The following is a 26,046-nucleotide window of genomic DNA, read 5'->3' as shown; positions in this document are numbered from 1 at the left end:
CAAAAATGATTAAAACTTTTATATTTCTCATATTATTATTTTAAGTATTTTATACATTCAATAATTATATTATATTTTAACACTGCAAGTAAATATTATGAAATGTAACATTTTATATATTCTAAGTTTAATATTTAAAAATTAATGTACATAATATAAGAGAGATAATATAAAATCGACAAGCCGAGGAAATCTATGTTCCATGTTAATTCGAAGTATTTCCACTTGGCGTTGCTTCCGCTCTCTTGGCATTTTTACTTTTACCGACTAGTAGTCTATGTATATTCTTGATTTTAAATGAGCTATTGCCTTTTTGAAGTGTCCCTCGCGTGGTTTACGTGTTAATAAAGGTGATTCAGTGATTATGGGTGGTGAAGAAGGTTTAGGAGTGACTACGGGTCAACCAAATCTTTATAAACAAGATCTCTCGAAGCTTGTGAGTAATAAATATATAATTATATCTTCATAATCTAACAAGCTTTCATTATGTTATATATAACCTTAATTCATATATTGTTAGCATACTATAATAATCTCTTTTTCCGTTGCATTAAATAAAAATGTTCACTGACAAAAATGTTGAGAAATACAATATTAATTTTTAAAAACTACATATTATTTGAAAAATTTCTTTTATTATTGAAATATTTTGTTTTATCAATCGTTGATGACATCTAGAATTTATATACATCATATTATCACATAACAATTTATAAATATATTGTTTTTTGCTGAATTATATGCTTTTATATTTATATTAACAATGTCAACATATGATTTTGTTACTAATAAGAATTTATCATCAGTTTTTGTTTTGCATTTTCATAAAAATTAATGTTTGTAATATAAGTTTTATAGACTACAAAAACATAGTACGTTTAAAATTTTGTAAAAGCACATTTTTATAAATTTATTTCATGGAAATAAAATGTAACATACATTTTTTGTTCTAATTTGTTGCCTTCTTTATAAGTAAGTTCTTACATTGGCGATATTTTACTATCTTAATATTAAAATGTATAAAATTTTTGTTATTTAGGATGTCAGCAAATTAACTGCACTATCTCGCGAGGTTATTAGTAGACAAGCAACAATTAATATTGGTAAATATAATCTTTCTATGGCTATAAAGATACATATAAAACATACTGCACAAAAACAATTATTTAGACATATATAAATTTGAAATCTTATGTGTAGGTACCATTGGTCATGTAGCACATGGAAAGTCTACAATTGTAAAAGCTATATCGGGAGTGCAGACTGTTCGTTTTAAAAATGAATTAGAAAGGAACATTACTATTAAACTTGGTAAGTAGATGCAAGTCTTATATAAAATTGATACATTGTTGTGAGATATGTATGTCCTCCACTAGCTAAGTTATTATAATATTTTTTACATAAAACCAACATTAATTCAGATCAATACTGAAACAGAATTGTTTTTAACAATATATTTCTTATTTATGTTTAAAAAATATTATATATTGCTTTTAATATAACAATGAAAAGTGTAATACATATGTACAAAGTAAAAGAAAATAATTTTTTTTATAAATATAAAAGACATTAATTTTAAGAAAATTAAAATATCATATACTATATTATTTATTTATTTATTATTACTTAGTCTGTGCCTTTCAGCTTTGGATAAGCTTTCGGTTTTACATCTCGTTTACCTATTTCGCTTCTTATATATCTACCTCCCTTCTTATCCACTCTATTATATTGCACTCCCTTAATTATTCTGTCTCTAAAACTGCAGCAACGTTTGGGCTTTTGCCTCCTTGCTGTGCTTCCTTATTGTCGTTCCTCCCCATCTTGTATTGCCCTTCTCTTCTCCATTATTGTTTTTAGTTCTGTTAATCCTTCTCCAGTCTCATTTAGTATTTTTTCTGTGTCCTTTGGTCCTCCCATTATTTCACATTCTTTTATTACATGTCTCAGGTCTTCTTCTTTTCTTCTACATAGTCTGCATCTTTTTTCTCCCTCTTCTTTCCAGTATCCCCTGCTTTGGTCTCATTCCCACATGTGAATCTTGCCTTCTATACTTCCACTTCATCCACCCTTCTAAGTACTTTGGTAATTCTTCTTTGGCGATATTTCTGTAATGTATATTATATTTGGATTCCCTTATCCTTTTCTCCCTCTCTTCTGCTTCTCTCTTTCTTCTTTCTTCTATAATTTGGTCTACTGTCATCCTTCCTTGCTCTTCTCTTGCTTCCATCTGTGTCCCTTCATTTCTCACATCTTCTAGTCTCTTCTTTCTCCTTCTTGCTCTTTTCCCTTCTTGACCATTTCCCCAGTTTCTCTCTCTTTCCTTTATGCACTCCTTTACTAGTTTCTTTTTTGATTCTATGGCTTTCCCTTCATACCTTGCTGCTCTTCTTAATGCTTTTTCTTTGATTTCTGTTAGCTTGCATTCTTCTACCAATATATAATTTGCTGTTGTCATATCTAAACCTAAGATCAATTTCACATATCTTCTTTGTATTCTATCCAGTCTTTCTTCCATGTTCCAGCCCCATACCTCTGTTCCAAACAGCGCCACGCTCTCTACCAGTGCTCTAAACATCTTCATTCTCCTCTTGTAGTCCTGTTTGAAAATCCGTTCTCCCACGCTCCATGTTTTCTTCGTTGCTCTTGTTGCTCTCTTTTTCCTGTCTTGTATGTGTTTTTCATGACTGCCGTTTTTCTGTAGTATGTACCCTAGGTATCTTAACTCGTCCACTTTTTCTAATTCTCGCTCTCCCCATTTTCATTTTCTTTGTCTTCTCTTGTTCTTTCTTTTTCCAAAAACTACTATGTCTACTTGGTCTTTTCCGTGCTCAGTTCCAATTCGGTTTCCTTTAAAATTTTTTTGAATCTCTTTAGCATTTCCTTTAGCTCCTCTTCTCTATCCGCCATCAGCACAATATTGTCTGCATATGTCAATGACCATACCTTTCTTTCTCCTTCCACTATTCCCCCGGCTTATCCTTTCCTTATCTCTTCTTCCAGTCCTGTCACATAGATTTTGAATAATGTCGGGCTCAAGGTGACACAACTGGTCACCGAACGTAGCCATGGTCACGGGATGAACGTTTTACTTAACAGTAGAAGTACCAATATTGAGGGACACACGTTGTATTAACAAACAAGTCCCGAGGCAGGAGCAATGACGACTCTACGCGAGTCTGCCTAGTAACGGCGCCTGGAATTTTGTTGATAACCCCGATCAATACGCAATTGACAAGTGTGATCGTGTCAGTCTTTTATTCTTATGATCACCTTGGAGAGTTTACACACAACGTCAGTCTGTCAGCCTGAAAGATACCGTATGTCACAGCTAACGTCATTTTGAGTATCAACACATATCCAATTGTATAAAGAGTTATCCCATTGACCGTGGATTCGTTTGAACCTAAGAACATCTTTACTTTAAGAGTGTCTTATAATCACGTTTAATTGTTAAACCCTGTTAAATCAACTCTTGTAAATATAAACCTCTTTGAACTATTACAATGACTCGTCCTAATGAAGATACGCAACGTGCCCCAAGAACCAGTGCCAACCCGACAAACCCGACATATATAATAAAAACTGTGTAAAGTCAAAACATAGATTTAATACAGTGACTCCCAAAAATATTTGGATGATTACTATGATAATATTACAATATGACTAACTTCATGGCTTGATATTTCAGTTATTTATAAAGCAATCGCCCTGGTTAGTTTTTTAATAACAGATCATTTATTATTATTAATAAGAATTATTTTTATCATTTATTTAATATAATTCACTATCACAAAATAATTTTAGTACCTCATGATGAGAAACCATTTTATTTTAGAACACGTTTTAATCTGTTTGACATATTATTTACACTTTTTTTTAAATATTCTACAGTTACATATGACCATTCATTTTCGAGTCATTGTTCTAATTCGACTATTGAAAAAATTGGAGTTTTCCAAATTATTCTATGTAATTCACATTATGAATGTACTATATATGCATGCTTTAGTCATTGTCCTGATAAAACTTAAAGCTATTATGAATTCCTATTTATTTTCTCTGTTTTTTTTTTTTTTTTGACATTTTGAACTAAATTGTTTTTACATATGCTTAAGTAAAGATTTTTATCCATAATGTTGTCATCAAGTTTTCAACTTCGTATGATGAAATACAGCCCTGGACCATTACACTAGCTTATGTTTACACTCCTATGTTTCACTGTATCTCTTGTATTTTTAAAGTAGAATTTTTTAATCAGTTTTTGCCATACCAAAGTTCTTCCATCAGAATTATAAAGGTTGAATTTGCTTTTGTTAATAAATACTACATCTTTCCACCATGAATCATTCTTAGAAATTACCTCTTTTATAAAATTGACTTGTTTCTCCCTATTCTCATTCATAAAAAATTGTTTTCTGGCTACTGTTCCATTGTTTCCAGCTTGTCTGATAATTCTTTGAACTGTTCCAATCGAAACGTTTTCGTAGCTTGCTTCTAATACCTCACTAACTATTTTTGGGGCATTTATTTGCGGATTTTCTTTCCCTTTTGAATAATTCTGTTTTTCTCCTTTGTACTTAAGAGACTTAGTCTTCCAGTTTGTGGAATATATTCAATGCGATCCTCGAAATAAAATCGTTGAATGATATCTGCAACGATAGGTTCACGATAGGTTCTTCCCTTTTTCTGGTGGAAAATTATAAATTGCAGCATGTTGAATGCCGTATTATTTCTTTTGCGACTCATTTTGGACGAGGTCATTTTTACTATTGAGAAATAGAGATTTTTCTGCTTTCTTGGAATATCAGGTTGCCAGAAGGAGATAAACAGATAAATATAAAATATGTCCGAATATTTTTGTGAACTGAAAGTACGGCGTTATTTTCTTCGGCAACTTTTACTATGCAATGTATGTGAATTTACCAAATAAATTATATGTTTTCATATTATTAAAAAAATAACCAGGGCGATTGCTTTATAAACAACATAGAACCATAAAATTAGTCATTCTGTAGTGTGTAGTGTACGAATGTTTTTGAGAGTCACTGTATATTATATACATTACTTACTTTAACAATTAGAATAGATAAATTATTAATAAAGGCATATCAATTACAGTTTGTATGAGTGATAGGTTTGAGTTTTTTTGAGGGAAAAATAAAGTTTAAACAAAATTGTTAACTAGAAAAGTATTAATATATTTATACTTAATAATTTTGTAAAAGAACGAATTCTATCTAAAATTATTTTAGACGTTATTTCCGCTATATTTAAAGAAAATATTTATATTTAGAAAGAATTACTTCTTGTTCTTCATTGTATTATATTCTTTATCATTGTATTATATTCTTTATCATTTCCTACATAGATGGCGCTAATCGTCAAAAACTGTCGCCATTTCATTAAATGTACTTCCGAGTAGCTGAATCAAAAATGTTTTACAACTGACATATTTGAAAATTTAATTCTATTTCTAGTATTATGTAATTATTTAAAATATTATATATTATAATTTGTTTAATTATACGTAATAATAGTAATACTATTTCTTTTATTTCTTCCAAGTTATGTCATTTTTCGTATTTATATTTTATTTAAATTGCTTAGTAAACATATTAAATAAAATATAATTAATTTATTCTCATAATGATTTTAAAGTGCACAATTATCTACATATATTAGCATATAAATGAATTATTTTATTAATAAAGTAAGGTTAAATTTAAGTACAAATACAAAGGATAATAGAACATACTAAAATATTGATATAGCAACATAAATATAATATTCAGTTTGAAATAAAAATTTCACATATAATTTAATACACAAGTAAGTTTTTAATGCACTCTTCATGCATGATTATTTTTAATTGTAATAAATTAAATGTGTGCACTAGTTAGTATATTTCATGCATTAAAAAATAAATGATCATATACAATTGAAAGATTTAAATAATTATCGATTAAAGCATACCTTAATAAATTGACTTAAAGTGCCAAAAATTTGTTGATAAAACCAAATTATTTCTGTGATTCAATTTGATATAATAGACAATGTGTGAGTGTGAACATATCTTTGTAATATAATGTATAACTTTAAGGTAAGTATAATTACATTTATTAATTAAATTTTTTATATATATCAAATTTTTTATATAAATTTTTAAATTTATACATATATAATTATTATAATATACAATGTACAAATTTATTTATAATGTAAAGAAATATAATAAAGAGCTAATAATTTCTGTTATATGTAGTTAGTGTTTTATTTATGAAAATCTTAGAAATTGGCTTAAGGTGTTTTAAAACATATTATTATTGTTTTATAATAATTATACCTTACAGTGTAATTGTAAATATAAATACAAAATTAATATTAAGGTGTGCTTTAGTCATTAAGTATATATATTATCTCAGAAAATCAGCTGATTTACCATATTCATATTATAAGATTTAAACATGAATCTTTCAAATAATTTAATGGAAACTTGAAGTAATAATTTATAACATTCAAAAATGCTACTATGTAATGTGTACATTCTTTTGCATAAACATTGTATAAGTTATATTAATTTTCTTATAATGGCACCAAACATTTTCCTCAATAAATGACAGAGAAGAGCGAAGAGGATTCAAGGGATTCTTGATGTTCAAGGTGATAACGTTAATACTAAGAGAAAGGGGAGAAACAATTATACAAGTTAAACACAAAATATGGGAAAGTGTGACTGGAGAGAATGACATCCTTTAAATGTTTGGCATTACAGACGCTCATGCAGAGGGCAATACCAGAGGGGAACAAGAAGAAAATCTTGGTTACGCAAGCGAAATGTCTTCTACACCAGAAAAAAGGCCAGCTTCTCCAGGATTAGTTCAACCATTGGCCAAACATCGAAAGCTTGATCAAAGATTTGTTTCTTCTGAAAAAAATAATTACAATGATAACTCTTACCATGATGATAAATCAAAGAGCAACAACTTAAACAGTAATAATGTTCATTTTAAAAAAAACCAAGAAGAGAAACAAGTAATCAACGATAGAAGAGATCTGAATTTTTCTGATAATCAAGAAATTAGTACAGAAAATATAAGACTAAGCAAATTAAATGCCAATACCAATATTGAAATGTATCAAATAGACTACAAAAAAAATTTACAAAATATTAGACTGAAGGAGCTCAGAGTTATATTGGAAGATGTAAGATATATGGATATAAAACATGAAAATAAGAAGAGAATGAAAAAGTTACTAATGGAGACTACCCTTTGGGAAGTAGAAAAGATTCTTGCAAAGAAAGAATTAAAAGGTGTGCCAACTTATTTAATCAAATGGAAGAATTGGAATTCACAGTATAACACATGGGAACCGGCGTCGAATTTAGTAAACTGCCCAGATGTTCTAGAAGAGTTTGAAAAGAGTAGATTACAATTGATCGATCGTTTCAAGAAGAAAACAAATTTTTATCCGAACGATAGGGATATTGGAGAATTTTTAAATTATCTTAAGTGTAGAGGAGAGATGATAACATCAATTTCGGTAGAACCAAATACAGTATATATTAATATAACCAAATATTTACATCTAAAGTATGTCAAAAATAGTAAATTGGAGAAAGTTATAAAACATGATATTCTCCGTATGTTAGTCATTGATTTAAGGAAAAAACAGTTAGAATCTTTAGAAGAGTGGGAAAATGAAATGAATACTATCACTAAAGGTAAACCATTAATACGGGTGGAGAATGTAATAGACTTGGAAACAGCACCTCGAGACTTCTATTATATAGAAGATTATCTACCTGGTAATGGAGTCATAATACCTGATGATCCACCTATTGGTTGCGAATGCAAGTCTTGTAATTCTAAAACAAACTGTTGCTTTGCCCAGGATAACGGACTATGTCCGTACACCCAGTCATGTAAGATTCGAGTTCCACCTGGAACACCGATATACGAATGTAACAAACGATGCAACTGCGACATGAACTGCTTCAATCGAGTAGTGCAACGTGGCAGCAAGATGAAGTTTTGCATTTTTAGAACTGCCAATGGACGGGGTTGGGGTGTAAAAACATTACAAGCGATTAAAAAAGGTTGTTTTGTCACACAATATGTGGGCGAAGTCATAACAAATGAGGAGGCCGAAAAGCGTGGCAAAGAATACGATGCCGCTGGTAGAACATACTTATTTGATCTTGACTATAATGAGTCTGAAGAAGAATGTCCATATACTGTAGATGCTGCCGTATATGGCAACGTTTCGCATTTCATCAATCATTCTTGCAATCCAAATCTCGCTGTCTATGGTGTTTGGATCAATTGTCTTGATCCGAATCTTCCTAAGCTTGCATTGTTTGCATTGAGAGATATTAAACAAAACGAAGAAATTACCTTCGATTACATGTGTCAATCATCAAAGAATAGTGAAAATTCTATAAAGCAAAATATGTCGATGAAAGAGAATTTAAATATATATATGAACACGGAATTTCAAGAGGAGTTAGAACTACGTCCAGAGACACCAGAATCAGACTTGTCGAACATTAGAACCTTATGCAAATGTGGCGCTCAAAGTTGTAGACGATACTTGTTTTGAATAACTGTTCACAAATTTATTATACTAACAGCATTATAAACATGTAGTTTTTATCAGTTTGATAATCGTGCGAGAAACTAAATAGATTAAATACTATGTTACTAGAATCGAATTGAATTTCAGCTATTTCTCTATTCATTTAATTATTAAACAATAGATTATATACTTACTTACAAAATAGTTAAAATACTTAGGAAACGTTTGATAAAGTTTTTACAATTTTATATATATTTGTTAGAAATAATTATAGTTGAATTGTATTACATGTTATAGTTAATATCTTTCTCTTTACTGTCACAAATTATTCAAAATGACAAAACGGGAGTGACAAATTTTACTGTTTTCGATTATTTATATGAATGTTATCATAAACTTAATATCACAATATGTAATGCATTATATCACATAATATAAAATGTTTATGATTAAATGCTCGTAATTTTAATATAAATAATCATTAGAAACCTCTATATATAATAATATTCACATAAAAAGAATCGTTTCATGTTAAGAATGTTATGTAGTATAGTTTAAAAATAAGAAGTTATTTTTGGTAAACAAATGAAATATTACCAGTAAAAGTAACTTGAAGTGGTATAATAATAAAATAAATTACTTTAGACACATAGACACTTAGTCATAAAATTGCAAATCATGAATATCAAAAACTTAACATTTATTTTTCATGTATGATCTATTGTATGTGTATAGAATACGTACAATATATTTTCATTTGATGTTTCTATGAAACTATAATATTATATTAAAATCATTTTGCTAAAAGTGCACCATTTAAGTTGAAATTATAAAAAATATTTGTAGTAAAAATAAACTTTCAATGTGTAAATTATTGTAATACAATTTCATGTATGTCAAATTCTTACAATAATTTTAAATTCTAATTAATAGTAATATAACATTCCCACGTATACAAACATTGATTGTTAAATATATTAACAATTAAAATAATTTATATAACTCAAAAAAATGAAATAAAGAATTAAATAAAAACTTATATTTCGTTATAAAAAAATAATTTTATTGAATTTTGAAATTATTATAAGACTATTGGCTTTTGTTTAATTGTCGTATTAATATTTTGAATTCATATAAAATAAATATTCTCGCAACAATTTTAAAATTATTTAAAAGTATGTATAAAAAAATGTTTCGTTGAATGTAAACAAATAAATTCATATTATTATATTAGTAATTTATCTATTTTTATATCCTATAATTAATTTTGATTTTACTTATTCATTAATCAGGACAAAATTTATAGGAATATAGAATTAGAGCAAATCTATTTAAATAAAATAATATCACGAATATTTTTAATTGGCTCATTTCAGGATACGCGAATGCAAAGATTTATAAGTGTGATAATGAAAAATGTCCAAGACCAGGATGTTACATATCCGGAGGTTCGAGCAAAGACGATTCATTCCCTTGTTTACGTCCAGTTTGTTCTGGACGATTTCAACTTGTACGTCATGTATCCTTCGTTGACTGTCCAGGACATGATATCCTTATGGCAACTATGCTGAACGGTGCTGCTGTCATGGATGCAGCTTTGCTCTTAATTGGTACATAGTCAAATTCTTTTATATTATTGTATCTGGAATGATAGTTATTTGAAATATTGAAATTAATAAATATTTATTTTGTAGCCGGTAATGAGTCGTGTCCCCAGCCTCAAACATCAGAACATTTGGCTGCCATTGAAATTATGAAATTGAAACATATTGTAATTCTGCAAAATAAGATAGATTTAGTAAAGGAAGCACAAGCAAAGGAACAATATGAGCAAATTTTGAAATTCGTACAGGGTATTTTAATCTTGATAATAATTCTATAATGAATTTACACGAATTGTTATTGATATGCATATATAATATTAAAAACATGATCTTTTCTCTAAATTAGGTACAGTAGCTGAAGGAGCGCCCGTAATACCAATTTCTGCACAACTCAAGTATAATATTGAAGTCTTGTGCGAATATATTACGAAAAAAATTCCAGTACCTTTAAGAGATTTCACTTCGGAACCGAGATTAATTGTAATTCGGTCGTTTGACGTAAATAAACCTGGTTGTGAAGTAGATGATCTGAAAGGCGGCGTTGCTGGTGGAAGTATTTTAAGAGGAGTATTAAAAGTACGCTAAAAATACACTTTTGTTATTATGCTTACGTGAATGTAATTTTACGTATTTATTGTTTCCCAGGTGGGTATGGAAATTGAAGTTCGTCCTGGACTGGTTTCTAAAGACAGTGAAGGAAAACTGACCTGTCGACCCATATTTTCGCGGATAGTATCATTATTTGCTGAGCAGAATGAACTTCAATTTGCTGTTCCAGGTGGTCTCATAGGTAAGTAAGAGCAAATACCATAAAAGAAAAAAAAACAAATTGGACAAAATATAAATCATAAAAGAAATTTGGTAATATTTGAAAAATAAATTTTAAGGTGTTGGAACAAAAATTGAACCAACATTATGCCGTGCTGATCGTTTAGTGGGGCAAATTTTAGGAGCTGTAGGAGCTCTACCTAAAATATTTATCGAACTCGAAATATCATATTATCTTCTTAAGCGATTGTTAGGTGTGAGAACTGAGGGTGATAAGAAAGGTGCAAGGGTAAATATATTTTGTAGAGATGTTATAATCAGATTTTTTTTAGTATATTTCTATTGTAATTATAAAGTATTTTTTTATAATAGGTACCAAAATTATCGAGAAATGAGGTGCTATTAGTAAATATTGGGTCATTAAGCACTGGAGGTCGTGTATTAGCCACTCGTGCTGATTTAGCTAAAATCAGCTTAACAAATCCTGTATGTACAGAAATTGACGAAAAAATTGCGTTGTCGCGTCGTGTTGAAAAACATTGGCGTTTGATTGGTTGGGGTCAAATTTGTGGCGGACAAACAATAGAACCAGTTATAGACCGAAAATAATTCCACGAATATCATGAGATAACAAAAATTTAATATAAAAAACAAATTGAAAATAATTTCTACAACATAGTGTTGTTCGAAATGTTTATAATAAAGTACGAAGTACATATAATTTATGTGTTATTTAATGCATTTTGCTTACTATTCTTATCCTGAACATAAGTAATATATAAAATCGATAGAAATGTTTTATAAAGCTTTTATAAAGCTTAAATAAATGTTTTATAAAGTTTTTATAAAGCATTTTCTTTATCACAAAAATTTATCTTTCAACAAATTTTTGGATGACATAAATAGATACTTGATAGTTAATTGAGTTTTTTTGTGTTCAACTATTCTTTATTGTACATAAAAATAAATAGAAAAGAATTAAATATTGCGTATGAAATATTTTATTTGAATTATGTTAGATTAGGTATAGATATAAATCCTGGTTGAATATATGAAATTGACATTGAAACACAGGCTAATAGTATTGGTGAAGTGCCTGCATCTTGCATTAAACGGTGCAATTCAATTGGTTGTATAAATGAATCATCTTGTCTGAAATAAAAAAAAAAACATTATTGTATAAGTTCTACAAAATAAATATAACTAATAAAAATAAATTACTTTATCACAACTACTCTGTAGAATGGAAGACCAGGATCTGCTTTTCTATAGTTTTGTGTATTGGAATAAACATTGTATGATATTTTGTACTTATTCTTTTTTCTTCTTACAATTTTCTCGGATGCAGACTTAATTATTTTAAGTTTACTGAAGACTTCTTCAAGACTATTTGCATTCTTTGATCCAACAAGAGGAGTGCGTAATTGTCCAACTACTTGTACTTCATTACAATCTTCAATTCCCGTATCTTCATCATCGATAGTGATCGTTTTTACTTCGCGCCATTTAGTCTTTAATTCCGACCATGATGACGCTCCTGGCAGTATTTTAAATGAACATTGATAAACTTCATCGTTATGATTTGATGTCATATTTGTGTTTTTATGATAATTTCGTGGCCAATATCTCTGACGAGGTTCTGTAAGTAATACACTTCCAGCTATGCTACAATGTATTGATGTATTTTCCACGATTCTTTGATGACATAATTTTCTTAATGGAAAGAAATTTTGATGAAAATTATGATAAAACTGGTTTCGAGTAAAAGAATGCCTAGTCACATTGTTACTTATATTTGGCATTGTCAAATTGTTCATTGGCAAAGATGTGAATCTGTTTTGATGAACAGTAGCACTATGATTATCAAGAGCAACAAATACATTTTGAAATGTAGTATTTCTATGATGCCAATATAGATTTTGGCTGTATGTATAAGGTGGTTTATTACTATATACATAGTTGGGACTAAAGTTCCCATGTTGTCTATGTTGCATGGAAAAATAATCTTGCATGAAAACATTGTGCGCATTTGTTGTTAAATTTTGATTAAATGGAGCAATGTTTGTATTTTTTCTAACATTATTGTTACTTATAGAGATATTATTGCATTGATACATATTTTGACTTTCATTACTTTTTGCATGTTCTAGATTTTGACTAGATCGCAATCTTTTATCTGTTTGTTGTAATTTTTTTAATTTTGCACTTTCATAATGATAGATCGTTTTAACAGGTTTTATACTATGTGGTATGTATGCTCTTGAAACTTTTATTGTAATTGTGGATTGAAATGCAATGTTTGGAATTGAATCTAATAAATCTATTCGTGTTACTGGTTTTGGTATCTCTTGAATTTCATCATCAGAAAGTTCTATCACCTAATTGAAGGGAGAATATAAAAGAGGGAGAAACATTAATATTTTAACACTGTGAATATAACTATTATAAATATCATTATACAATACCTCATGTTTTGATTTCTTTAATTGTGAATTCTTTCTAGGTGGCGAAGATAATGTAGGTTTTCTTGAATTGCACTCAGAATTTTTATAATTAGAATCTAAAATATCAGTAGCTGATAATAGTTTATCTGTTCTTCTAGGTACTAATTTAACGTTGCGTTGTATGCGAGATGCTCGCCAATTTGCTGGTATATTACTTCCTTTGGTACAATTATTCATATTATCTTTGACAACTTTAATACTTCCTAATAAAGTCTCATCTGATATAATTTGCACCTTAGAATTCCGTTTTTTTTTATTTTCATCTATATTTACAGTTTGCAAAGTAATATCCGATCTTTTCCCGTTTTTCATATCCTTTTCGCATTCAACATTTGTAGATTGAGCTTCGATATTTTCTACTGCACAAAGAAGATCATTTATGATTTCAAAGACATTATTTGATATATCTTCATCTTCTGCTAGATCTTGAAAAATCCCTGTAGGAAAATTATTAATATTTGCATCAGTTCTTTTTGGACAACTAGCAGATTTTCCACTCTGTACATCTATATAATCTTTATCTTGCTGTTGAGTATCAGTTCTCCAAAGGCCATTTTCTGGCTCAACAATAACTTTACGTTTTATATTAGAATTTTTATCACTTTTTGTCTTTCTTTCTGAATCATAAACAAAACGTTGTATGCGATAACCATATCGTACTAACTGGCTATAAACTCTATATTCCTCTAATGAGCATTCAACATTATCAATTAGAAGTTCATAAGCTTGTTGGATGGACAATGCTACATCATTCCATGTAAGTTCTAAACAATTCTAAAACAGAAAATGTTTTATATTTTCTCTACCATATCAGGAAATAATTTCTGTAAATACATTAGTATTGTATTATAACATACAGCTTCTAGAAGAAACAATGCTTCTTCTGGTATTAAATACAAGGTGCCACTTTTCTCCAAACCAAAACTACTCCAATCTTGACCAGAGTATTTTGTTACTTTAGCTCTTTTCTGTTCAGGCAACCATTCTGCACTAGCTAACTGTGAAATACGATCTACTCTTTCTATAGCTATTAAATTTTTTCTAGTTATAATACCTTTTTCAATTTGCATATTTTGGAGCCAGGAATCATTTGGTTCAAATTGTTTCATTCCAGTTTTTGGAAGAGTTTTAACTGACTTCTCGTATTCATTCCATGCATTAAACTTCAAACCTTTATTTTCTATCAGTTCTTCTGCCCTGAAAAATATTAATGTTTTAAATATATGATATTAATTTCACACGAAAGAAATAAATAAGAGACATTGAAATATTTGTTATAAGATACTCACGTTAACATATTAACAGGTATCTCTGTTATTTCATTTGCCATGATTTTCTGCAACTTCAAAACAATACTTATATTCAATCAGTCAGTCATATTCTTGGTAAAATTCATTATAATTTATTGCCCGTACATAGAATTATCAAATCTTCAAGTCATCCATGGAACTTCAAAATGGGAAGCTCCGTAAGCAATTCATTATTTAATATTTAAATTTAGAGACATATATATATAAATACTGTTACATATCAATTGTTATTATTCATTCTATTCATGTTTTTGAGTTAAAGCTTAGAAAGCGCATAACAAAACTTAAAATATGCCGGTAAGTTACATTTAATAAAATAAATAAACCATTGGCATATAATGCATTAAGTGCATTTACGTAGTAACGAATAACAAGAGATATATATATCTATATATATATATATATACAGACTACGTAAATGCACAATATATGTATATATGTATATATTGCTAGAATAGTTTTCTAATCAAATTTTATTCTGTGACGATTAAACGAATAAACGATTTATGTAAGGTTACAAAAAATAGGTATTTATATAGGTACTTACGTGTCACACATATGTAACTCTAAGTAGAAAGCAGTCCTTCCTATTGAAAAAGATATTACATTATCTCGTTACTATTGTAAAATTATTTCAGTTTCAATTGTATTACGTTTCATTTTCCAATGTACTTATTTTCACTTTTTCTTAAATACGAAATTAGATTTGAATTACATACCTGTATAGTTACATCGATTACGCTGTTAAGCATAGTTATCTTTACTTTTAATTCTTTCTTACTATTGGATAACAGTAAATGAATCAACGGAACTGTCCAATTAACGTAGAGTACCTGGTAGTTCCATTTCGAGATAAAAATCTCCGCTACATTTTGTTGTAATATATCAATTAATTTAAATTCATATATTTATTATAATTGACGCGTGTGATAAAAGTAAAATATCGATACTCTAAAGCAATGCATAGTATATTCTTTTGGAATTTCATATATCAGATTTTTGCGGATCATCGATGGTAAGTCTAATGTTAATTCACACGGTGTGCCCACTCATTGTTAATGTGATAATGTGAAAGTAAATAATGTGTGAATATGTATATAGTAACGCGCTTATGTTAGTTATCAAGCTGAGACAAGATACTTTGACACGTACAAATGATTGTAATTCGTTGCACGAACTTTTTGGGCGTTACAAAACAGTGCCTTATCGTGCGACATATGAAGTATTGATATCTTAAATTATGATCTTGTTATCATATTATTTATTAGAGATTTATTGGCATGTATCTGTCAACTGTCAATTATAAAACGCGTTCAGATATTCTCTTCTTTATTCCGTTTTAATGTTGTAAGTGAAACAAATTTGTAATCATAAAGTGCGCCGATTAATGTTTATTTTGTGTAAAAATGTTGTCAATGCAATCGAGATAGATATAAAATACATAGTTTATAAAACGTCAGAATACTTGGTAACATGTTCATATTAAATTTGAAAATTGTTAGATCCTTCGTATGATTATTTTTTATTGTTATTTATTATTTTTAGAACTAAAATTTATATTGATATTAGTAAAAATATTTAAACGATGTCCAATATAATAAACAAAACTTTTTTGATCAAAATATTATTTTTCCAAGGAAGTAGTACAGTATATATATATATATATATTATATTATATATATATATATATATATAATAATATATATATATATAATAATATAATATATATTATAAAAATTTTATATTTTATTCTAGACAATTAGAAAAATGCTATGGCGTCCTCAGGATCATATAATGGGGATGCAGAGACAGAGAGTGATAAGTTTGAAGGTTCTAAAATTGATCGACATGGTTTCCTTCAAGATTCCAATTGTAGCTCTGACAGGTAATATAATAATTATATATTAATGTAACAGTTATGATGGTAAAATATGCATTTTTATACTAATATTTATGTGTAAAATACTAGCCTTGTTAAACAAGGATTACCACCAGAGGTAATGCTTAGAAGGGAACGAAAATGGATACAGATGTTGAATAATTGGAGTTATTTCATGAATACAAATTACCGTAAAGTTAGAGAAAGATGTAGAAAGGGTATTCCACCTTCAGTAAGACTTCGTGCATGGCTAAATCTTTGCGGAGGTCAATTGCTAATGGATACAAACCCAAATTTATTTGAAGAGTTGGTGGAGCGATCTGGTGATCCAAAGTATATAGATGATATCAAAAAAGATCTTCATCGTCAATTTCCACATCATATAATGTTTATTGGAGAAGCTCCTGGACAGGAGGAACTGTTCAAAGTATTGAAAGCTTATTCTATTTTAAATAGTAAAGTTGGTTATTGTCAAGCTCAAGCACCTATTGCTGCATTTTTACTGATGCATATGCCAGCAGTACAAGCATTTTGGTGCCTTGTTGCAATATGTGACAAGTATTTAATTGGATATTATAGTCAAGGAATGGAAACATTATTACGCGATGGAGATATTTTATTTGCTCTTTTGAAAAGAGTGTCTCCCATTGCTTACAAACATTTGGTTAGTATTAATTAATTAAAATCCGCATGTAAATGAGAATTAATTATTGCCATTAATTTCTCAGAAAAAACAAAAGATGGAACCAATCTTATATATGACCGAATGGTTCTTATGTGTTTATACGCGAACACTGCCATGGGAAAGTATTCTACGAGTGTGGGATATGTTCCTTTGTGAAGGTGTTAAAATTATTTTTAAAGTTGGACTAGTTTTGTTAAAAGGCAGCTTAGGACGCACATCTCTTACTAAGCGCTGTCCGACAGTTTATGAAACGCTTCAAGTATTAAGAAATCCTCCTCAGGATATTATGGAAGAAGAAGCTTTAGTTTATCAGGTAGGATACTTGATTTTGGTGTCTCGTTTCTTGCAAACAAGTACATTTTGTTAAATAAATGCAATATCGCAGATTCGAAAATTAAATCTAACCGAAGAAGATTTCGAATACGAACATCAACGTCAAGTATTAAAACGGAAAGCTGCAGAGCAAGCATCTCTTTCCACTGCCAATCGGACAGACTGATTACAAAAGAATAGATAGCATGTAAAGTGAATAATGAGCTTACAGGTATTATTCCAAAGTGTGCCTTCCTTTATATACGTCATATTGTACAGGTCATAAAATATAAGCAAGTATAGTTTTACAAGACATAGAAGTACATATAGAAAAGTTTGAAAAGTACCTAACTTCTTTATTATAAATTTAGATAGTTCTTGAATGTAATCACAGATACATATACATTCCCCAAATAGATCACAGAAAATAATTTATCCCTATTTTCTCTACCATAACTAAGATTATAAAAATACACAATGCACAATACTTGTAGATGTTTCTAGTATCGTTTAATGTTGTATTATTTGGAGCATATCTCTAGTTGTACAATTTCATACAATTTTATTAATACATAATTATGTACAAAAAAGGAATTGTAAAACATTACATTTTTTAAGGAACAAAATTTAGAAATACTATATACTGTTATCAAATAAGAATTGTTTTGTTTAGCTCACTGTTGTTTTTGTTAAAATTTATCTAACTATAGTGACAAATGATGTAATTAAATAGATGTTATGAATATATTTTGACAAATTATCTAATTTTATTTTGGCCTTACATCAGCCTTATACATTTTAATCCAAGTTATAATCTATAAAATCGCTTACATTTCTTTTCCCTATGTTAATTATTCGCCTAGGTATATACATTATTTATCTCGTTATATTATAAACTACCTGATAGTATTTACATGATGATCTCTAAATTTCTCCAACAAATTATAACGTTCAATAGCGTTCGTAACTATATTCGTTAGATAAAAGAAATCATCTTGAATACTTCGCGCTGGAAATATATCGAGTTGAGTAATCTTTGGCAAGAATAAAACACTCATCATGAATACAATTGCCATAGTGACAAAAGTACTTATGGCTACAAAAATAGGATTTGATAACTGCGTTTGAGTAGTTTGTGCAGCTTCCGTCTTGTCATATGCATGGGCATGCTACAAAGAATGACAGGAACGTAATAATGAGAAGATTAAATTAATAATTTTCATTTCTTTTTTTTCTAAATTAGACGAGTTTTCTTCAATTTCAAATTAGAATATGTACTTACAATCGTTTTATAACCGCGATCTTTTTTAAATTCTGACATAAAAGTTTTTAGTGGAAAGAAGTAATATTGATAGAGAGGCTGCTTAATCGGAAATTCCACGTGAGTTTGTGTAATCTGAGGTACCTCGCCGGAAGAGAGTGCATTGGTTAATGAAGACAAACTGATCGTCGATCCCTTTTCTAATGCGCTTTTATACATGGCCGCCAATTCTGCCCTGGTAAATCCAAGTACTTCTGGATTTTTTACTTTGGTAACGATCGGAATGTGAGGCTGAAAAATTAAAGGTAATTTCTTAATAGCTCTTTTTGGAATTCTTTAGATATATAACAAATTATATGAAACAAAAATAATAAAATATTTATTTAAAATGTATGAATAAAAATGTCATTTATTTACCTCGTGATATTGTGAAAAACTTAAATCAGTTGGATGTAAATCAACCTTTTCATTAAGTATAGTATTATGATGTTGGAAGCTGTGGTTTTGGTATTTTTGTGTATTTCGTTGCGTATTCATATTAATCTTTTGAACCTGATAATTTTGTCGATCTTTATTCATATAGATTACATTTTTATAGCCGTTATTTGACAACATCCTATCATAAATGTTAGTAGGGGAGGGAACATTGAATTCTTGAAGTTGGAACATCACCTTTTGAAGATATTCTCCGCTCGATTCACCGTTCATTCTGACGTTCCTAACAGAGTTTAAAACTACTAAAACAAGATAAATTAATTTCATCCTTTTCGATGTATTCATTTCACGTATAAATATATAACTTTTTTTTATTCTATATGAAACATATCTGTTGATTAACTATAGAAGTGTTTTTCTTTGTTAATCATTTTTCCATATTTTTATAGCGGGATGTTTTCAATTATCCATAAGATTTAATTAAAACGAAATAACATACATTTTTACCGGTATCACATTGGTTCTATAATAATTAACGATCTTCACGTTATTGCTGTAATATTAATTTTCTGCTTAGCGAGCTATGTCGCGTATCGTTGTACCTTATTATCGTAACTTCACTAGCAATTAATCGCCAGCGATTCGTTACTCTCTTGTGTTCATTGAATTTCCGATTACACAATAATTTTTCCTTTTTTAGGTTCACGCTCGTAATGGAAATACCATGTTACGGATGTGCGTAACAAACACTCGCGGTCAGTATGTTCGCAATTGTACTAGCAGGGATGGACTGCACGAATATCCTCGGCCAACTCGTTCCCCACCAGGTATTCGAGGAATTCATGGTTGTACGTATCAGAACATCCATTAAGAGATGTACAAACTTGCTGTATGTTAAATGCATGTTTAAAGTTAACATTTTTTTTAGTGGGTTTCTGGTTATTGGGTTATGATCAGTTCTGCGATTACTGACGTAGTTTTAAGCAATGATTATATTTATAATCTTATTTCTAAGAAATATTAAAATATTTATAATTAACAATTTATATTACTTTTTATCTACTTTTTTAAAATATATACTTAGAAATATAATAGATAAAAGTTAATGAGATATCATTTTTACTAAATAATTCTTTTTAATTAATAAACTCATAGGTACAATTATCCAATTACCTACTACTACTACTATGCAAGGTAATAGAAAATCTTATCGGTGTAGAAATATAAGGATGATGTTTGAAATATGTTCATTTCTATTATACTGTTACGAAATTTTATTCTTTTAAGATTGCTGATTCCATAGACATGCGATAGAATATAGCGGATGTGCTCGAAACCACATACGTATTTGACGAATACCCCATGATCAAGTTTCCGAATACACATGTACGTAATACTTTGGAGATTTCAACATGTGTTTGACAATATCATCTCATCGCTCGTTTCGTATCCTTATCGGTTTATCCATGTCTTGTGCAGAAATTGGGCAACACGAGTGATTATTAAATGACTCGTAAGAAAAATGGGAACAGTACAGTAAACCAGTTCAGAGGAAACAAGCGACAAGATTAAGTGCAATTGTGATCTGGTCTTTTGCTTTTTGACGCAAATCGTAGGATGGCATCAAGGTAAATGAAGTTAGATTGTAATCGAAATGTTGTGCCAGAAAACTGGTTTTCTTTTGTTCTGCTAACTACATAAGATTGTTTCACTCCGTAGTTCGTTAAAAGGAAACTTGCATGGATGCCTGAACACAGGCAAAAGCGAGAATCGTATACATAATAGATATATATTTCCTCAGTTGTGGTAATACCTTTTGTTTTAAGCGAGAGGCAATTGGTATATCAGTATTAGTATTTTAATTGAGAAAGTTGTTTTAATATTTGATTTATTCTAAAAATGCCATATGAGATGGTAATAATGTATATGGAACAATATAATAATGGGATAGTAATTTCCTAGAAGATATAGTTTATAACATCCTGCTCGTATAAAATCTATGTCGTGATTGTAATTGTCATTAGTTTATTATGCAAATCATAGTGTAAGTTCTCGATGTAGACCGTGTACAATAAACGATGAAGGAATTGCGGTTCACTGAGTGGACCCGCGAGGAGCCGTTAGATGGTAACCAATGATTTTCTTTAATTATATTCGTCCACCGTAATTACTCGTCTAGATTACAATACTGATATTTCCCACTTTCTACATTATATACTTTTCGTTACAAAATTAAATTGCTCTAATTTCTTATAATGATAAATATTGATAATATTACAATAAAAACGATTAAATAGTTATGTATACCAATACTAATGATGTTTGTAGCTTAAAATTTACATAGCGGTACATTAACTTGTGGAATTGAAAATTACTAGATTCGCGAATAGATAGAAAATAATAATCAAATATTATATATGCATACATTCGGAATGGAATTTTGTGAATCTATAAATTACACGAAGGAATTTATATAAAAGTAGTTTTAGATTTTCGTTGGACGAATGTTAAAAGAATGTACCGTAATGTTTCGTGTCCTGTTATGTTAGTAAAAGAAGGGGGAGGAAAGGAAAACGAAAATAGCTCGTATAGTTCGTTATTGTGTCATGTATTTCCTTTCACATCGAGTGCACCGTTACCGATATCGCTTTACAATTTTTTTTTCTTTTCATACAAAAAGATGATTCGATAATCAGCGCCGCTACATCGTTTTTGTGGTTCGTCTATTATCGGCGAACGATCAATTGTCGTTACACGTATTTCATAGATATAATATATATAATATATATATATCTTTATCTTTAGCATAACCTCCCTCTTATAAAGTGAATATCATACAAAATCTAAGGCTATACGTAATTTAACTTTTAATCCTCCATTACATACGAACATAATGCTCTAATACAATTGAATTTCAATTTTATTTCTCTTACACGGTTTCATTTACAAAAAAAAAAGATTCTACTTATTATGGGTTAACGAACCGGATTGGAGACGACGGTGGTAGGCCCTCTTTTTAGAGCGTTTACATTTTTCTTTACGAAATATACGAAGCACAGAAACTGTTCTTTTCTTGTGAATTAGACCTGGTGCAGACGAGCCATTGCGATGTCATTGCGATTACGCAGTAGTGTACAAAGTTATTGTTGCGATTCAATTATGTATATATATTTTTAATAATGCAATGCACATAAGTGTGCGTTCCCGCTATTAATTTTTTCATTTCTAACGTTGGCTGTAGTCAGCATCCATGCGAGAAACTGTGGATACGAATGCCGTCCATAGTCGGCACGTATGTAATAAACCATACTAACGCCGATTATAGTAATGATTTATTCGGTAACAATTGTGTTACGTTCTTTAGTTATTATTTTGATTCTGTGCGGAAGAATTCGGAAGCAATCCGTTAATGGTATATATATGTTAATTTTTTCAATGTTGAAAGTTACAGTTTTATTTAACTCCTTTTTTCTATGCAAATATTAATGCAAATGAATATTCACGGCGCACGTTCCTCTACTATAGAAGAACAATATTCGCAGTTATATGAATTGTAAAGACAGGGTTAAAAATATAATGTTATTGAAAATCGCACATAGAGTTACCGCTACGAAATCTCAACAATATTGAGTAGCTTATTTGCACGTGGTCTTACACCCGTCAATTATAGACGGAATGTCGATTGCCGCTAAATCGACTTGAACTTTGTCACGTAGTTTGTTCACGTGCGCGCGCACTTACGGTTACTACGCGCATCAGTTCCGGCTGTTCAGCACCGTTCGATATTGAACACGAAAATTTAAAGAGCCGTTCGTGTATTATAATTTCTGATATTTGACGGTGAACTTAACGTGGTTAGTTAAAAATATGCCTCAAAAGGATACGTTATATACAGAACGAAAGAATACCGTTACAAAAGATTAGTGCCCAAGTTGATTGAAAGTGATACTCGATAAAGATTTACGTTTTTTTTCAGAATCACGATATACGATCCTATGATGAAAGACTATTCTTTGAAAAGATCTGGTTTCGGCTCGTTCGCACATTGAATTCAGATCACGAATTGAGTAATTAATAATTTGCATTCATTTTTGAGAATTGTTTGTGCGATTATTATAAACAACGATGGAGATTATATCGCTAGTAATTTCGCTAAAAATAGGCCGAGATAGGCTTTTTCTCTTTCTTTTCTTGCTTCTATCCTTATCGTTTAAATTGAGTATCGGTATACAAAAAGTTGTAAATGTAATTTTATAGTAAGCTTCGATTAACATAAAGAAAGACGTACATATTGAATGTACATTACAGATCGCTCTTAGAATTAATTGCTAGTCGTGTAAGTAGATGAACATAAATGTACGCTATACTGTATACTAAAAATGAAACAACGACGATTCATAGCACATCTTTACGTACACAATTCGAGCGGAAACTTATATATATGTATTTGTACATGGCAGCACGATATTTTTAAACGAACGTCGCAAGTATACTTATCCTTAATTATCAGAATCCTCTACTTGACAGTACAGTCATTGAATAAATAAAAATTACAGAGTTCGATATAAGCTACGCATCGGAGAAAATCAAATTTAACAATATATCTATACATGTCGCTAATCAATTAAATCGTGTAAAATATTTTATTGCTATGTTTACAGAATAAGCAGTACCTCGTTAAAATCCCGACGCAAAGGTTGTAACGATAATACCTAATTATAAAGAATACTTTTGATAATACTTTTTTGTATTATCTGTCTACGATATTTCCTCCGCCATTAAGATTTTATAACGAGAGAAAATAATCGGAAATATAAAACGAAGTATACATATATAGGGTAATGTATCTTGATCCATTAATGAATACGTATTGGACAAAATCATTAATTCGACATATGTATATTTTTTAAATACCCTATATATATAAGCTTAATACTCAGATGTAACGTCTTTTTGCTTCGAGTATTACATAGTTTCGAAAAAATCACTACGCAGTTTTTGTAATTTCAGCAGCTATTTACAATGAAACATTATTCCATACACATCGTGTCGGACCATTGGCTGTAAGATACCGATATTTTTACATCATGCCAATATTTGAACGCAAGTTGAACCGATGCTACATCGAATGATTGTATAAAAAAAGAAGAAAAAAGATCAGTAACATTTTAATTGTCAGATTACTTTCATCTTAACAGCGAGTATTAAAAAAATTTCAAATATGTATATCCGTATCAAATGTAAAATGTCGTCGGAAGTTCATTGAAGAATTAGATAAAAGTAACTCGAAATTACAAGTTATAAAAGTACAAGATTGATGCTATAGAAACTAATTTCTATTGCCAGTTATACAAAAAGGATTGTGATTCATCACATCTTAAACTCATCAGTCGCATAGAATATCACAGGAACGTTAGTAGGTGCCATTGGATTTATGTATATCAAATAGATAGTACATTGCTCGTGCACGTATTAAGAAAGTATAAAGATATATAGAAAAAGAACAAATCTTAAAGTTATCCTGTTTCAATTTAAAATCCAAAGTCTGTCAGTATACCCTTGTTACTAAGGCAATAATTCGCCGCTACATTGCATATTTAAGAAGCTTACTCAATGTACTTTAGTGAATCGTCAAACACAAGCAATGAATAAATCACAATGAAAAAATGAAGTATAAGCATAGAAAATGCCCTTGACAATTATCTTACTTGGTATCATTGCAAATTTCAATTTATGTATCAAAATCGTAAAAAAGCTTTTGCTTCAAGCACTTTGATCTCCAAGCAAAATAGTTTTTCTTATTGTGCTTTGTAAAAGTCTTCTCCCTTCCTTTTAATTGTAATAAGCTTGTGCTGCTACAATTGACATCTGTGCTGTAATAGCAACAGAAAAATTTCAAATTTGTTTGCATCGAATCAAAGGTATTTCCTTCAAAGAAGTAAACTCCTTTGGTAAACGATTTTATTTTAATTCCAATATTTTAAAGATATTTGTCAAATGCAGCACAATCATATTCACAATATACCATACTTCACTGCTATGGCAATAGCACAATGTACAAAGATCTACGCTAGCTGATTCGAGTACTATTACTTAACACAGTTATTTCATTCGGATAATAGAGTGAATTCATCATGAATGGCATCTTTAACGCGTAAGTTGACACATAGTTGGTCAATCACCTTTGTCTGGACACAGGAGAATATTTAATATATATCCTACATGAATTATATATTATCCACAAAAAAGACCGCCGTCTCCTCTTTTTCTTACACGTACTGCCTAATCATACCAACAAACCTCACGCACACGTTCCTATAGGGCACGGTGTATCATTAATCGCGTTACATGTTCCTAGCCAATTACATAGAGCCATTTACTTCAAGATGAATTAAAGTTAATATCAGATCGATAACCAATTTAACTCCAATCGACCGCATCTAGTTTGATTTAAATAAAGAACTAATGTATCAACACACAGCCTGATGTAATTAATAATGCGCGTCATTATCAAGATATACCTTTTGAGAGAAAATGGCAAGCTGTGCAGCTGCCGTTAACTTTAACTTATATCTAAGGTATATCTGTATTATAATACATTGCATTTTTCTTATGCGCATTTTACAAAATAAGAAGTTAAAAGATTGTAATACACTTGCTATTTGGCCAAAACATATCCTTTTTTTTTCTTATTGGACTGTACCAGTATCT

At 29.7% G+C, this 26,046-nt stretch overlaps 4 protein-coding genes and 1 long non-coding RNA gene across 14 annotated transcripts; 3 read left to right on the top strand and 2 right to left on the bottom strand.

The window, feature by feature from the left end:
• Positions 1–181: 181 nt before the first annotated feature.
• Positions 182–11,670, top strand: LOC117238512 (eukaryotic translation initiation factor 2 subunit 3, Y-linked-like). 4 transcript variants are annotated; one of them, XM_033503479.1, is made up of 9 exons: positions 243–436; positions 1,040–1,103; positions 1,201–1,311; positions 9,954–10,187; positions 10,272–10,430; positions 10,528–10,757; positions 10,827–10,971; positions 11,069–11,238; positions 11,322–11,670. In XM_033503479.1, exons 1-9 carry the CDS (start codon positions 365–367, stop codon positions 11,556–11,558), a joined length of 1,422 nt encoding a protein of 473 aa, XP_033359370.1. In that variant the 5' UTR covers positions 243–364; the 3' UTR covers positions 11,559–11,670. The 4 variants fall into 4 exon arrangements, with proteins under 4 accessions (XP_033359367.1, XP_033359370.1, XP_033359369.1 ...); XM_033503476.1 differs by lacking the exons at positions 9,954–10,187; positions 10,272–10,430; positions 10,528–10,757; ... (1 more) ...; positions 11,069–11,238; positions 11,322–11,670 and adding an exon at positions 6,773–8,871 and having other exon boundaries at positions 182–436; XM_033503478.1 differs by lacking the exons at positions 243–436; positions 1,040–1,103; positions 1,201–1,311; ... (4 more) ...; positions 11,069–11,238; positions 11,322–11,670 and adding exons at positions 5,366–5,483; positions 6,773–8,871.
• Positions 11,671–11,927: 257 nt separating this feature from the next.
• LOC117238510 lies at positions 11,928–15,355 on the bottom strand. 2 transcript variants are annotated; one of them, XM_033503474.1, is made up of 6 exons: positions 15,311–15,355; positions 14,743–14,795; positions 14,311–14,650; positions 13,415–14,227; positions 12,171–13,327; positions 11,928–12,101 (listed from the first exon to the last, which is right to left on the bottom strand). In XM_033503474.1, exons 2-6 carry the CDS (start codon positions 14,781–14,783, stop codon positions 11,960–11,962), a joined length of 2,493 nt encoding a protein of 830 aa, XP_033359365.1. In that variant the 5' UTR covers positions 14,784–14,795; positions 15,311–15,355; the 3' UTR covers positions 11,928–11,959. The 2 variants fall into 2 exon arrangements, with proteins under 2 accessions (XP_033359365.1, XP_033359364.1); XM_033503473.1 differs by having other exon boundaries at positions 14,743–14,862; positions 15,311–15,350.
• Positions 15,356–15,570: 215 nt separating this feature from the next.
• On the top strand, positions 15,571–18,384 carry LOC117238513 (TBC1 domain family member 10A). Of its 2 annotated transcripts, none has more exons than XM_033503481.1 (5): positions 15,571–15,778; positions 16,519–16,648; positions 16,733–17,306; positions 17,371–17,640; positions 17,713–18,384. In XM_033503481.1, exons 2-5 carry the CDS (start codon positions 16,536–16,538, stop codon positions 17,824–17,826), a joined length of 1,071 nt encoding a protein of 356 aa, XP_033359372.1. In that variant the 5' UTR covers positions 15,571–15,778; positions 16,519–16,535; the 3' UTR covers positions 17,827–18,384. The 2 variants fall into 2 exon arrangements, with proteins under 2 accessions (XP_033359372.1, XP_033359371.1); XM_033503480.1 differs by lacking the exon at positions 15,571–15,778 and adding an exon at positions 15,821–16,110.
• On the bottom strand, positions 17,873–20,039 carry LOC117238516. Its single transcript, XM_033503485.1, has 3 exons — positions 19,318–20,039; positions 18,922–19,191; positions 17,873–18,808 (listed from the first exon to the last, which is right to left on the bottom strand). Exons 1-3 carry the CDS (start codon positions 19,678–19,680, stop codon positions 18,536–18,538), a joined length of 906 nt encoding a protein of 301 aa, XP_033359376.1. The 5' UTR covers positions 19,681–20,039; the 3' UTR covers positions 17,873–18,535.
• LOC117238519 lies at positions 19,069–24,854 on the top strand. 5 transcript variants are annotated; one of them, XR_004494219.1, is made up of 6 exons: positions 19,069–19,205; positions 20,036–20,224; positions 20,491–20,529; positions 20,623–20,721; positions 20,815–20,963; positions 23,312–24,480. It is a non-coding gene; the product is annotated as an uncharacterized LOC117238519 (long non-coding RNA). The 5 variants fall into 5 exon arrangements; XR_004494218.1 differs by lacking the exon at positions 19,069–19,205 and having other exon boundaries at positions 20,065–20,183; XR_004494221.1 differs by lacking the exons at positions 19,069–19,205; positions 20,491–20,529 and having other exon boundaries at positions 20,034–20,162.
• The last annotated feature ends 1,192 nt before the right edge of the window (positions 24,855–26,046 follow it).

Source organism: Bombus vosnesenskii, unplaced genomic scaffold (assembly GCF_011952255.1).
Source record: "Bombus vosnesenskii isolate JDL3184/JDL3185 unplaced genomic scaffold, Bvos_JDL3184-5_v1.1 scf7180000013527, whole genome shotgun sequence".
NCBI classification, from domain to species: Eukaryota; Metazoa; Arthropoda; class Insecta; order Hymenoptera; family Apidae; genus Bombus; species Bombus vosnesenskii.
This window is presented reverse-complemented; position numbering and strand designations above follow the sequence as displayed.